The sequence below is a fragment of the Camelina sativa genome, chromosome 8 (assembly GCF_030686135.1).
Source record: "Camelina sativa cultivar CO46 ecotype springtype chromosome 8, ASM3068613v1".
In the NCBI taxonomy this organism is placed as follows: Eukaryota; Viridiplantae; Streptophyta; class Magnoliopsida; order Brassicales; family Brassicaceae; genus Camelina; species Camelina sativa.
In genome coordinates this window covers 5,411,758-5,424,728 of record NC_141887.1, presented here as the reverse complement: position 1 = coordinate 5,424,728, position 12,971 = coordinate 5,411,758, and the positions used below count along the sequence as shown (strand labels likewise).

Genomic DNA, 12,971 nt, shown 5'->3' with positions numbered 1-12,971 from the left:
CAAGCTGGTCCTGCAGGGCATCGATCCTAACCTCTCACCGTGGAATGGAACTACTCATCCAAATCCACCAGTAGTTTATTGGTGCGCCAGGCATTATTCGAACTCTGGTCCCAACCATTTAACAACTTTTCCACATGACAAGCTGTCACAATCGATACCATGCAAGACCAGCTTGGGGTTCGTTGGGGCGGCTAGCGGTGGGCTAGTGGGATCTGCAGGACGGGTTATCACAACTTGAAATTGTTGCATGTCTGTTCTTAGTATTATTAATTTGTTGTCATCCACTTGATGGAAAAAGCTTTGACAACTCCTTTACCCCAATTATTTCATAACTTATGTTGTGAAAAAGTATGAATTTATAAATTGACAGTCGTGATGTTAGTATTTCGTAAGAACTAAAAATTAAAATGCAAAATTTCTAACTCGTCTATTTAAAGTTAAGTAAACCTTTACATCAAATTTTAGTTCACACAGAATTTAATGTTGATTGACGCATAGTAAAAGAGTACCTGTTTTTGACAATTAAAGTATTACTACAAAGTACAAACGATCCGGTGGGTAAAATGGTAGTATCATTCTTGTATAAGAGGTACAAGCCGGTAGTGAATTATGAGTTGGTCGGTCTTAAAATCGTCTAAATTTACTCTATTTCGTATTCTAAAGATTTTGCCTATCTTTTGTTCAAAAAAAAAAAAAAAAAAAAAAGATTTTGCGTATCTCGGAAAGTAGTGTGTAAAACAAAGACACTTTTCTTGTAAAATAATTTAAAAAAAAAACTAAAAAAATAAGAAAAACAAATTATTTTCTTTAAAAAAAAAGAAGAAGAATTTATTGATAACCTAACTAACAACTAAGAGCATGGGCATTGGTTAGGGACAATTTTTGGTCCCCCAAATTTAAAAGTATTATTTTGAAAGGTTCTTATTTTTAGTATGAACATTGGTGTCTATTTGTATTTGGTCCCCCAAATAAAATAATAATATTTTAAAAGTTACAAAAATTAACATTAACATTGTTATAACATAAGATTACCATCTAAACAAAGAGGAAACACAAGTGTGAGATTATTTTATAAAATACATACCAACTAAAATCCCAGCTGTGAGATGTAAAAGGCATAAATAAGAATCCATGATGGCTTGTTACCCGATCATTACTATAGAGACCTTTGCAGCACCCTTGCATAAATACAAGAAGAGTAATTCCAAAGTTAGCATCCAGTCTCTTCTAAAAAACAAATCAGATTAACAAAAAAGCAAGAATCTTACGGATTGTGTGTTACTGTGCTCCATTTGTCGGATCAACAAAAGAACCTGTAGGAACGAGACCTAAGTACAATAACAAGTTAAGACCATGGGCAACGCCGTAGTTTCGGTCCGTCCCCTGATTTATTTGGATTTAAATTTAAATCATAAAAGCCCAATTACGAAAAAACGGTTCTTATTTGGGGACGTTTTTTGTCCGTGTACTTGGACACGTGGAAGCTGGTCGTCGAGAGAAAGTTCTCCAATTCTCTCTTCTATCTCGACTCCGTCTCCGTCTTCGTCTTGGGTCCGGTGGCCACACACGATCTGAACCCAGTCGCCGGCAGTCATCGCCCACCGTTTGGTGTTGCAATCTTTCTCTCTCCTTCAAACTCGTAAGCTTTAGAGTATATCAACCAGATGTTCCCAAAGCTTCGGTTCCTTCCAAATCATCTCATCACCACCAGGAACAGCCAGCTACGTCTCACTGAAGAGCAATCGCTTCTTCTTAATTAGATGAGGTAACTAAAATCGTTGATGATTGATTGATTGATTGATTGGTTCTATCTTGATTAGTTTGATTGGAACGCATAGAGAGAGAGAGAGAGAGAGCTAGTTTTATCTTGATTAGTTCTTCTTGTTGTTGTTGGATCATTATGTGATTAACCATTATGTGCGGTCACAAATCTGCCATATATTTAGTGTTCTAGAGATTACAAAGGTGCTCTGTTGCTAATTATTAGACTGCTCAGAGTTAGAGGAGTAATGTAGTAATATCAATAGAACTTGAGTTGTATTGATATTTATAGGTCCAGTTGCTGAAGACATGTTTCATTGGCAAGCTACAATAATGGGTCCTGCAGAGAGTCCGTATTCAGGGGGTGTGTTTCTCGTTACCATTCACTTCCCTCCCGATTATCCTTTCAAACCACCAAACTGTAGTAAAGTTAGCTTTTGAAATGCCTCAAGGAATCAATGGCCTTAGATCAAAGTTCATAGTAAAGTCCTGCAGTAGATGATGACGGAGATTGTTTTTCTCCCTTGGCGCTGAATGCGACCTCCGTAAACGTTGAAGTCTATTATAACAAAGCTGTGAACTATACATTGATGGTCACTTTTGTATCCTATGTTCTAACCTTTTTCCATTCCATCATAACATGGATACACTTTTTAGCGAATTCCTTAAAAGATGAAAACACGACACCAACTTCTACCTGCATACTAAAGTTTCGTCTTTAAATGTTGTAGCTGTTTCCTTACATTTTCCCATCTTCCTCTTATTTCTCTCTCTCCCTTCCCCCCCAAACTTAAATTCACATTTTAATTGTAACTTCAACAATAATCTTTTTTCTTTTCCCATTATATATTATCCTCTCATCTCATCTCAGATCTTGTCCCGGTACCATATCTTCTCTTGAGATCAAGAATTGAGTCTTCTTGTCTCAAGAATCGACATTCGAGAGCTCATATGGACCAAGATGGTCAGAAAGACGAAGCGGGAACAGTTTCGTGCTGCAACAACAACAACAGCACGAGCAAGATCGTGCCTGGAGAAGATCACGGTGGAGATGAGAGCAGCGGAAAGAGAAGGAAGAGGAGAAAATCGCAAAAAAAGACAATGAAACAACGTGGATTAATGTCGTATTGTGAGCTACCGGACTACATGCAAGACAATGAGTACATATTGAATTATTACAGAGCTGAATGGTCCATTAGAGATGCTTTCTTCAGCGTCTTTAGTTTCCACAATGAGTCCCTCAACATTTGGACGTCAGTAACAAATTTTCACTTTTAATTTCTTTTTCTTTTTTCCTTTGGTTTAACTTTTGTTTGATTTTTCTAATCATTTGTTTTTGTTTTGGGCAGACATTTGATAGGTTTCATTTTATTTGTTGCACTAACCGTCGCCAACATTATTCATCATGATGGATTCTTCCCAGTGGTAAGTTGTCATTCATTCACCAATCATGTCTATTTCGTTTTTAATAACCTGATGTTCAGTCTGAGTCTCAATTTAATCCCTTGAGATCCAACCACTATGCTAGTTTCAGATTAGTCAAGTGGATGTGTCAAGTAGAAATAGATACCTAACTGATTCTAATTAAGATATTTTATTTTTCTAATTAATTATTTAGTACTGGGCTGTTATGATGATTATGAATATAAATTCCTGGTTATTAGATATCAATTGAGGTATAAAATATAGACAAGAAATAAAAGATGAAATTATATATAACATATCTTAGAAATTATCACAGATAAAATTTTCTAACTTTTCTATATATATGTATTAGTTCTTCTTTAGTATATATTCCAAACAACTCAATAAAATGCAGTACATATTGTTTTATCATGTCTCGTACATGTTTGTAAAATATTCAAGCAAGTCAATGATTATGTAGGCTTAATTATGATGGTATATATCCATTGTTGATGATTGTAGGATGCAAAGAGTCCAGGGAATGTTACAAGGTGGCCATTCTTCGTCTTCCTAGGAGGCTCAATATTTTGCCTACTCGCAAGCAGCATTTGCCACATCTTCTGTTGCCACTCCCAAGACCTTAACGTCTTGCTCCTACGCATAGACTATGCCGGTATCACCGCCATGATCATCACTTCCTTCTTTCCACCAATCTACTACGTCTTCCAATGCACTCCTCGTTGGTACTTCATCTACCTCGCAGGCATCACCTCCATGGGAATCTTCACAATCATCACACTCTTCACCCCATCACTTTCCGCTCCCAAGTACCGAGCTTTTCGCGCTTTTCTCTTCGCCTCCATGGGGCTCTTTGGGATTGTCCCAGCTTCTCACGCGCTAGTGGTCAACTGGGGAAACCCGCAAAGGAACGTGACGCTCGTGTACGAGTTGCTGATGGCAGTGTTCTATCTTGTTGGGACAGGGTTTTATGTAGGGAGAGTTCCCGAAAGGCTTAAACCAGGATGGTTTGATCGTGTGGGACATAGTCATCAGATCTTCCATGTGTTCGTTTTGTTGGGAGCTTTGTCACACTATGCGGCTGCTCTCATGTTTTTGGACTGGCGTGACCACGTTGGTTGTTAAAAACCATATGTGTAATTCTTTTATATATTTTTATTAATTTGTTTGTTTCGTACGTGCAGGTGAACAAAATTGTAATAACCCCATTTGTTTTATATTTATTGAATTGTAATTCTACTTGTGCTACGTCTGTTGAATATTTATGAATTTCACAAGTCCACTTCTATATGAGAAGTTAATGGTAAAAACAAATTACAAATCTTTGCCTTTCAATGATTTCTCTTTCGTATATGATTACTTAGCTTCAATTGTTTTTGCTTTTAGTTATGTTTAAAGTATATATGTTGTCCAAACGAATTCACCACTTTTAGCACTTTTGCTAAGCAAACACAACAAATAAAGAAAAAGAAAAAAAAACTAACTTTTTGAAACTTTTGTGAGATGTGTATACATAAGAGAAATTTTTGACGGTTGAAACAACAAATTAATGTTCCTCAAAGGCCAAAGCCTCCGCTTCCATTAGATGAAAATACAATGTTTAGGTTTAATTAGCGAGAATCAACTCTTCTTAATTAACCCAAATGTGATGTTATTGTTGTTTCAACATTGACAAATTGACCAAACATGTCAACTAAAGTTTTATGTCGGTTTATGCATAACCAACTTAAAATTTGAAATTAATGCCTCAACTCGGTTAAGGAGTATGGGGAGAACCGGGCGGTTTGATAATGGAGACAAAAGGTTTTCGTTTTTCTTCGTCCAACCGGATTTAAATTGACCATAAAATTAAGCATGCCATGATAGCTATTAAAACGAGCGACGGTGCCAAACACGGACGCTATGAAAATTAACTTCAGATTCGGTAAGCATTTTAACAAAGCAATAAATACAAAATTAATTTTATTAGCTTCTCAGTTACTCTATTAGCCGTCGGTTTCCTTCCCTAGTATTATTTGTTTCCATTTCTGCTCTAATACTTTACCCTTAATGGTTTTATTTTGTGGGAGCCTTTTAATGGACTTGGATTCTCTATTAAATAATTTATGTAGAGTTATGCAAATTTTTTTTTTTTTTTAAACAACTCATATCTTCTTCCTCTTTTACATAAACACAATCCCCAAATGTGTTGTCACTCTGCCCAATAAAACTAGAAAACAAAATATGAAACAATCAAATTTTGTTAATATGAAGTTCTCTTTAGCTCCAACTCTTGTTCTTCTTGTCCTTCTCCTCTTCTATCAACATCAGTCATCATCTCCAAACCTAAACGCAAACGTTCTCTCTTCATTCGTCGATGCTACTACATCCATCGTTGTCCCGTCTCCTTCACCATCCATGTCCATGGAGTTTAGTATCGCCTCAGCAAACTTGACCTTAATTTCGAGTCCTCAACCTCAAAATGTATGTTTCCAGTAATCTCTAAGCGATTGTTTCATTCACTTATAATTAAGCGGCGTGGATTTGTTTTGAATTAATGTATATAATTTGTTGTGATAAGAAAGAAAAGAAGAGGAACATAATCGAGGAAGGTTTAGCGAAATCAAGAGCGGCCATACGTGAAGCCGTGAGGTTGAAGAAGTTTTCATCGGGCAAGGAAGAAACTTTTATTCCTCGTGGAGCCGTTTACAGAAACGCTTACGCATTTCATCAGTGAGTTTCTGTTTCCTTTTTCATCCGTTTTCGCCAATTTTTGTTCCTTCGTTTTTATTTGGTTTCAGTTTTAAAGTTACTTTACATGCTAGTATGAAATAATTCATAAGATTTGCCTAAAAATATAAATAATAATATGACAATTAACTTGAGCTATAGACTGAAAAAAAAGATCCAACTATATGTATGTATGTGCTAATCATCATATCACATTATGTGCTAACGATATAGTATATGACAATTTTCATTTATTGTAAGCTATAGTTTTCTCCTTCAATCTATTATTTGGGTTGCCAAAGATAAATTTAAAATTTACAATATTTCAATCAAAATACATTTCTTGTTTAAATACTATTATAAACTATTTTTTCAAAAATAAATCATTTCATAATTGAAATATTCAAAAGGTACGTAGAAATTCGTTTTTCTTGAATTATTTACTCGTTTGCTTTGGGAAAGCAAGCGAGGTATAATTCTAATTCTTCCTCGTCCCTTAGTTCTCCTCGTCTCGTTAAACTCGACTAATTTAAGTATTCATACTTCTTTTCTTTTCATTTTTTTGTTTTTTACCTCAACACATTGCTTTTCTTATATTACACACAAAAACTACCGTGCGTATAGTGAATACAAAAATGAATATTTCTCCAAAATCTTAACGCAAATTGTACCTTTAAGAATTGCGTACACTGTATGATATTTAAAAATGATGTAAAGTTTATTTAATTGTTAAATATAGTCAACGTGTATATTTAAAAAAGATGTAATGATGCACAATGGTATGCGGGTAGAGGGGAAACGTAGCACCTACTTAAAGCCCTGCTTTGGTAATTGTAGTCACAGCTCTCTGTTATCTTCGAGTTACAACCTTTGTTCCTACTTTTTGTTGACTTTTTTAAATTATAACTTTTTGCACGTTTTACAAATAAAATTGCTATTCACAATTAGTTTTGGTTATGTTGTTTACTGTGTTTATGAATTATGATTGAAAACTAATTTCAAATATACATGAAACCATACTGTTCCATGAAAATACAATATATTGTCAGATAACGAATTCAACCTAATTAAGCCAACAACACTTTTTCTTATGAAATTGAGCAGAAGCCATATAGAGATGGAGAAGAAATTCAAAGTGTGGGTGTACAGAGAAGGTGAGACACCTTTAGTACATATGGGTCCAATGAACAACATATACAGCATTGAAGGCCAATTCGTGGACGAGATCGAGAGAGGCATGAGCCCGTTCGCGGCTAGCCACCCCGAGGAGGCTCACGCTTTCCTCCTCCCTGTCAGCATCGCCAACGTTGTTCATTACTTATACCGCCCACTTGTTACCTACTCGAGGGAACAACTTCACAAAGTTTTTCTTGACTATGTCAATGTTGTGGCTCACAAGTATCCTTATTGGAACAGAAGCCTCGGAGCCGACCATTTCTTCGTTTCTTGCCATGATTGGGTTTGTTTTGTTTCTAGAACCGTACTTATTTTTGTAGTTTTGAAACTAAAACATTAACATTTTCAAGACGTGTTGCAGGCACCAGACGTCTCAGGAGCGAACCCGGAGCTGTTGAAAAACATGATAAGAGTTCTCTGCAACGCCAATACATCAGAAGGTTTCAAACCCCAACGAGACGTCTCAATCCCGGAGATCAACATCCCCAGAGGAAAGCTGGGACCACCTCAGTTATCCAACTCTTCCGGCCATGACCGACCCATCCTTGCTTTCTTCGCAGGCGGCTCACACGGCTACATCCGCAAGATTCTACTGCAGCATTGGAAAGACAAAGACGAGGAGGTCCAAGTCCACGAGTACTTGGCCAAAAACAAAGATTACTTCAAGCTCATGTCCAAGGCAAGGTTTTGTCTCTGTCCTAGTGGCTACGAAGTAGCTAGCCCTCGAGTTGTTGCAGCTATTAACTTAGGTTGTGTCCCTGTCATCATCTCTGATCACTACGCCTTGCCCTTCTCAGACGTTCTTGATTGGACTAAGTTCACCATTCATGTTCCCTCTGAGAAGATCCCTGAGATCAAAACCATACTAAAGAACGTGTCTTGGAGACGCTACAGGGTCTTGCAGAGAAGGGTTTTGCAGGTCCAGAGACATTTCGTGCTCAACAGACCTTCACAACCGTTTGACATGCTTCAAATGCTTCTTCACTCTGTTTGGTTGAGAAGACTTAACGTGAGGTTGCCTTTGTGATTCTACTACATACTCTGTATTTTTTGGGGGGGGGGGGGGGGGGGATGAATATTGGTATAGAACAAGAACATGAACAGTACAACATCGAAAGCAGCTACAACAATAACCAAAAGTTTACATATAATAAATTACTTTAAACAGTTTTAAGACTGTTTCTGTATAATAAATTGTTTGAATCACTCTTCATATCTCTACTTCGATCACATGTAATCGTTTGGTCTCTATAGGCATCTTGTCCAACTCAAAGGTGACCAAACCAGAGGAGGAATCATACTCAAACGCGATCTCATTTGACTCAACAACGCATCTCTTAGGCTTCACCGACGAGTAAGCTCCGAATTTACCACATCCTTTAACTTCCATTACCACTTTCTTCTTCTCAACTTCATATCTTAGTCCTTCGAAAGCTCCTCCCGAATTGTACATGTTTACCAGACCGATTGGGGCAAAAGATACACCATCAACCAGATGACAAATGGGACTCACCGTGAAGATCTCGTGCTCGCGGATTTTGAGAGAGATTGGGAGAGACACATTGTATGGCATAACGCAGAGTTCACCTCTGCTCTGGGAGTAAACAGCACAGTCTCCATTCCATGTTGTTTGATCAGTGGAGGCCTCAGATATTAAATGCACATCACGACCACGAAAGGAGCCAGTGATGCTATCAGTTTTTGTCTGGTGGAAGATGTTTTTCTTTTCTGTGTTGCTCCAAGCTGCTCCTTGGCAGTTATACACGCCAAGAACTCCAGTGTACTTGTTCATGTTCCATATCTTTAGCAAGCTGAAACCAAAACAACACTCAGTAAGAAAATAAGCAGTCAAAAATGTTAATTTATAGGCCAAATTTGGTTTACCTGACACCATCACGGGTAGGATCTGCGAACAAACAATCGCGGGTTGGTCTACCAGGTAAGCGACAACGAAGAATTGATCCATCAGGCAACACAAGCTTTCTTAGAAGCTCAAAGTTGTGCTTTCCAGGAGCATCACTACTCATCAAGAAGAGAGAAATGTAACGATGTAAGTTTACAATCAACAGACAAGAGCAAGTATAGATATAGTAAGGTTCCATGATCCATACCTGACATAGATAGGTCCACCACTGATGGCCCTAGCAGAGGCATGATACTCTGCAGCAGGGTGCACGGAATGGAACATGTCCCAATCAGGCTGCATAAACTCTCCCAAAAACACACTGTTATACGCAACAGAGGCTATGTGGATGGTGTGAGACACCGGATCTCGTGGGTAGAAATCATCCGATGCTCTAATCACCGCAGCTTGCTTCGAGCAGTATAGAGCATCCGTATTATGGCTCATACAAGCAATACAGCCATTATCAGGGAAGTTCTTTGCAATAGAAGCGTCAAGAGCTTCATGAAACTGACGCGTTAACTCAACCCGACCGCCTAACCCACCACCCAAAGTCTCCAAAATACACTGCACATCCACCTTCACACCGTCCACACCAGCATCAGCCAAGTAACTATGAAGCTCGTTGTAAAACTTATACACCTTCTTAGGGTTAACCAAACCCAACCCTTGAAGCGTCATTACATCAGTCTTCCACGTCGGGTCATTCTCCACCACACCTTCTGTCGCATTCGGATACTTCATCACAGATCCGTACTCTCCCCCGGGTCTAACCCCGCCCCAGTAACCCGTTATCGCGTGCCACACGTAAACGTATTTTAAACCATGTTTCTCTTTAGCTATCTTGACAATGTTCTCAATCCCAACTTTGGGATCATCCTTCTTCTGAAACTTAGCATTCTCCTTGATCCCGGTCAACCGAAACACCGGCGACTCTTCGACGGTGTCATCACTCGCAACGGATTGCCAACCGTCGTCGATAATGACAAACTTCGGCGGCGTTCCACCTGCGGCTAGAGATTCAAGACCAGCCTCAACGCCTTCTTGAGTCACTTCTTGATAAAACGCGTCCCAAGTACACCACCCCAAGTAGTCAACGATCCCTGGAAGCTTCTTCTCGTGACGCTGACGGAAACTATTCAAATGCGACTTAACGGTGCGAATAGCGTCCGTGATCGTCTGAAACGGATCCGTGCCGGCGTGAATATACAGAGAGTGAGTAAACGACGACCGTTTCGTGTCGGCGTCACCGCTCTCCAAACAGAGCTCAACCTCGTCGTTAACGTTTCCTTGAAGACACGAACGGAAAGATCCATCGATTAACGGCAAGAAGACGGTGTAAAGCTTCTGGTTACTCTCGACGCCGTCAGCTCCGTCAGGCTCGAGGTGAGATCCACCGTTGCTCTCGACCAATAAGAACTGCGTCTCGTAAGGGATGTCTCGGCCCATTTCGCCCATTCTCTGGGCCATCCACCAGAGCTTAAACCGGAAACAAGACATAAACCGGGAATCGCGTAACGTACCGATCGGTACGATGTGTTTGCTCTGTTCTTTGTCGAACGTCGCTCCGAGGAAGACTCCTTCGACAGGTCCAGCCTCCGATGCTGACGTCGCGATGACATTGTTTGGTAAACCGGTTAAAATCGTGCGGTTTTTGATAATTAGATTCCCATTGGAGATACGAACCGCCGGTTTGATCGTCATATCTTCTTCTTCTTCTCTGTACCTTGTCTTGAACGACGATGCTGCCTCGTTTCTCTGTGATAATAATAATAATAATAATAAAAAAAAAATCTCAAATTTTAGAGATCGAGAGTTTGTGTAATCTGCCATGGATAAAGAGATCTGAAGAAGAAAGAGAAGTAGTACCTTATATGAACAAAACTGAAACCCACGAGTAGATGAACAATGCCTGAAACGAATACGAAAGTGTGATGGGAGAGGAGTGTGAGGTTTGGATTTGAAAGAAAGAGAAGAAGAAGAAGAAGAGGAGGAGAATGGTCGAGTTGGAGATGTGAGAGAGTAGTGGATCAGAAGAGGATGAACCCTTTTTATACGGTGGATTCCATTGTAGCAAGTCTGTGACGCCATTTTTATTTTGCTGTTGTTGCTCTGTTTCTTCCTTGTTTTGGGAAATCGTGTGAATGAATGAATATATTTTTACGAGTTTCAGGGAAGTCTTTTTAACTCTTTTTAATCCGATTCCAAAGGTCTTTTTAAATGCATTTATAATTATATAAATATTTTTTTAAATAACAAATTAAGTACTTTTCTTATAACACGTTTTGCGTTTCTTTCTTATTGTGCGCAAGTAATCTTTTTTTTTTTAATAATTAACTTAAGGTTGTATACATGATGTTGTAAAGGTTAAGTTGATTTATTTTTACAGAAAGCTTACATGTGAAAAAGCTTGAGGGATGAAAACATCAATTTTTAGCGTAAGGTTGGGTCAAAAAGAAATCGAGAAACCCAAATATTTTTCTTGTTTTGTTGGTGACATATATAATACAAAGATAGAATGATATCATAGTTGACCGTTGACAAGTAAAAAAAAAAAAAAGGAAGGATGAGTTTGCCACGTAGGATAAAAGAAGGTTTCTATTGGCACGCGCGGCGTGTTGGTTCGATATTTTTAAGATATTTTTATTGTTTTTTAAGGATTCAAAAAAAAATATATTTCCACGACTTTATTACGTGTCATCGTGTCACCGGATAATAATAGGCTCTCATCTCTTATCACGAGACGTAATTATTATTTATTTTTTTCAACCTACCCAAAAATCTAAAATTAGAAATTTTCTTGTATCTTGTAACCAAAAATATGACTATTGACAAAATAGTCGTCTTCTGTAATGGTTTTTATTGTTTTTTTTATCCCAAATACTTTGTAAACTTTCCTGTTGCATGGTATTTTTCTGTACTTTCAGTATTTCCTATTCTCTCATAGTACTGTTAAATGTAAATGACTATATATATATGTTATAAATATTATTATGTTAATGTCCTTAGTTATTTGAGAATATAATATAAGAATATATACGTAATTTAGAATTAAATATATATATATATATATATATCTTACGTAATGAAACAGAGACTGACATCAACTTAATATGAAAAATTGTAAAATAAAAAAAAGGGTGCAAATTGACAGGAATCTTCATACTACAAGTGGCTAAATTATCTTCGCTGCTCTCAACCAGATTATATCGATCATTGTGCGGTGCCACCAAGTACCCTGGTTTTTTCTTCTTAGTAATCTCTCATTTTATAAAATTAAAACTTAAAAAAAAAAAAAGAGAGAGAGAGAGAGAGTACTACTTCTTCACGAAACTGAATAATTTGATGTTTTCTGTCATTTTTTATTGTCTCTTTGTTCGCTATATTTATTATAATACTAGTAATAATAATTTACTGAAAACGAAATATTCGGAGATGCATGATTCGCTCGCAATAGGTGATTTTGGATCAGAAAGTGATTGGGAAAGCAACTCAACTTGTTTGGTATTTTTTTCTTACGAGCGAACAAAAAGTGTAGAGTTGTCTCCAAATGGACCCAATGGGTTTGTTTATCCGTCCATGTTGATACATCATGCTTTAGTTGGCGGATAAGGTTTTGTCAGATATTGTTTTGGTCGATTACCCATATATTATCGCGATAACGAACAAAAATAAATTTCATCTCCAACTAGTCGTAACTGGGATATTAAGAAGTACTCACCGACCATCGCTATTCGGCTACTTCTATGTCTCCACCTTTATATGTCAATCCTCCATCCGGTCTCATGTCGATCTGTATCCAACATTTAGTCGACGAATTTTTTCATTTCTTTTTTATGGTATTAGAGACGACATTACTAATTTAGTACTAGTATTGTTTAACACCTTTCACCTTTACCTTTTTTAATTGTATTCCAACTTAGATTAATTAAATGATGGTTTTTAACACATTATAGTACGTAGTACATGTGTAACAAATATTCAGAAGCCAATTCTAACT

The 12,971-nt window shown here is 37.6% G+C and overlaps 3 protein-coding genes and 1 long non-coding RNA gene across 5 annotated transcripts; 2 read left to right on the top strand and 2 right to left on the bottom strand.

Moving 5' to 3' along the window:
• Positions 1-1,005: 1,005 nt before the first annotated feature.
• On the bottom strand, positions 1,006-1,334 carry LOC104706378 (uncharacterized). Its single transcript, XR_015563867.1, has 2 exons — positions 1,269-1,334; positions 1,006-1,178 (listed from the first exon to the last, which is right to left on the bottom strand). It is a non-coding gene; the product is annotated as an uncharacterized LOC104706378 (long non-coding RNA).
• Positions 1,335-2,441: 1,107 nt separating this feature from the next.
• Positions 2,442-4,504, top strand: LOC104706377 (heptahelical transmembrane protein 1-like). The gene is made up of 3 exons (XM_010422566.3): positions 2,442-3,014; positions 3,111-3,186; positions 3,688-4,504. The coding sequence occupies exons 1-3, from the start codon at positions 2,713-2,715 to the stop codon at positions 4,306-4,308; spliced, it is 999 nt and encodes a 332-aa protein (XP_010420868.1). The 5' UTR covers positions 2,442-2,712; the 3' UTR covers positions 4,309-4,504.
• Positions 4,505-5,295: 791 nt separating this feature from the next.
• On the top strand, positions 5,296-8,277 carry LOC104706376 (putative glycosyltransferase At5g20260). 2 transcript variants are annotated; one of them, XM_010422565.3, is made up of 4 exons: positions 5,296-5,646; positions 5,744-5,895; positions 6,997-7,351; positions 7,430-8,277. In XM_010422565.3, the coding sequence occupies exons 1-4, from the start codon at positions 5,407-5,409 to the stop codon at positions 8,093-8,095; spliced, it is 1,413 nt and encodes a 470-aa protein (XP_010420867.2). In that variant the 5' UTR covers positions 5,296-5,406; the 3' UTR covers positions 8,096-8,277. The 2 variants fall into 2 exon arrangements, with proteins under 2 accessions (XP_010420867.2, XP_087317861.1); XM_087461735.1 differs by having other exon boundaries at positions 5,467-5,646; positions 5,748-5,895.
• On the bottom strand, positions 8,132-11,446 carry LOC104706375 (putative galactinol--sucrose galactosyltransferase 6). The gene is made up of 4 exons (XM_087461734.1): positions 10,841-11,446; positions 9,180-10,729; positions 8,953-9,087; positions 8,132-8,879 (listed from the first exon to the last, which is right to left on the bottom strand). The coding sequence occupies exons 1-4, from the start codon at positions 11,060-11,062 to the stop codon at positions 8,279-8,281; spliced, it is 2,508 nt and encodes an 835-aa protein (XP_087317860.1). The 5' UTR covers positions 11,063-11,446; the 3' UTR covers positions 8,132-8,278.
• Between the last annotated feature and the right edge of the window lie 1,525 nt (positions 11,447-12,971).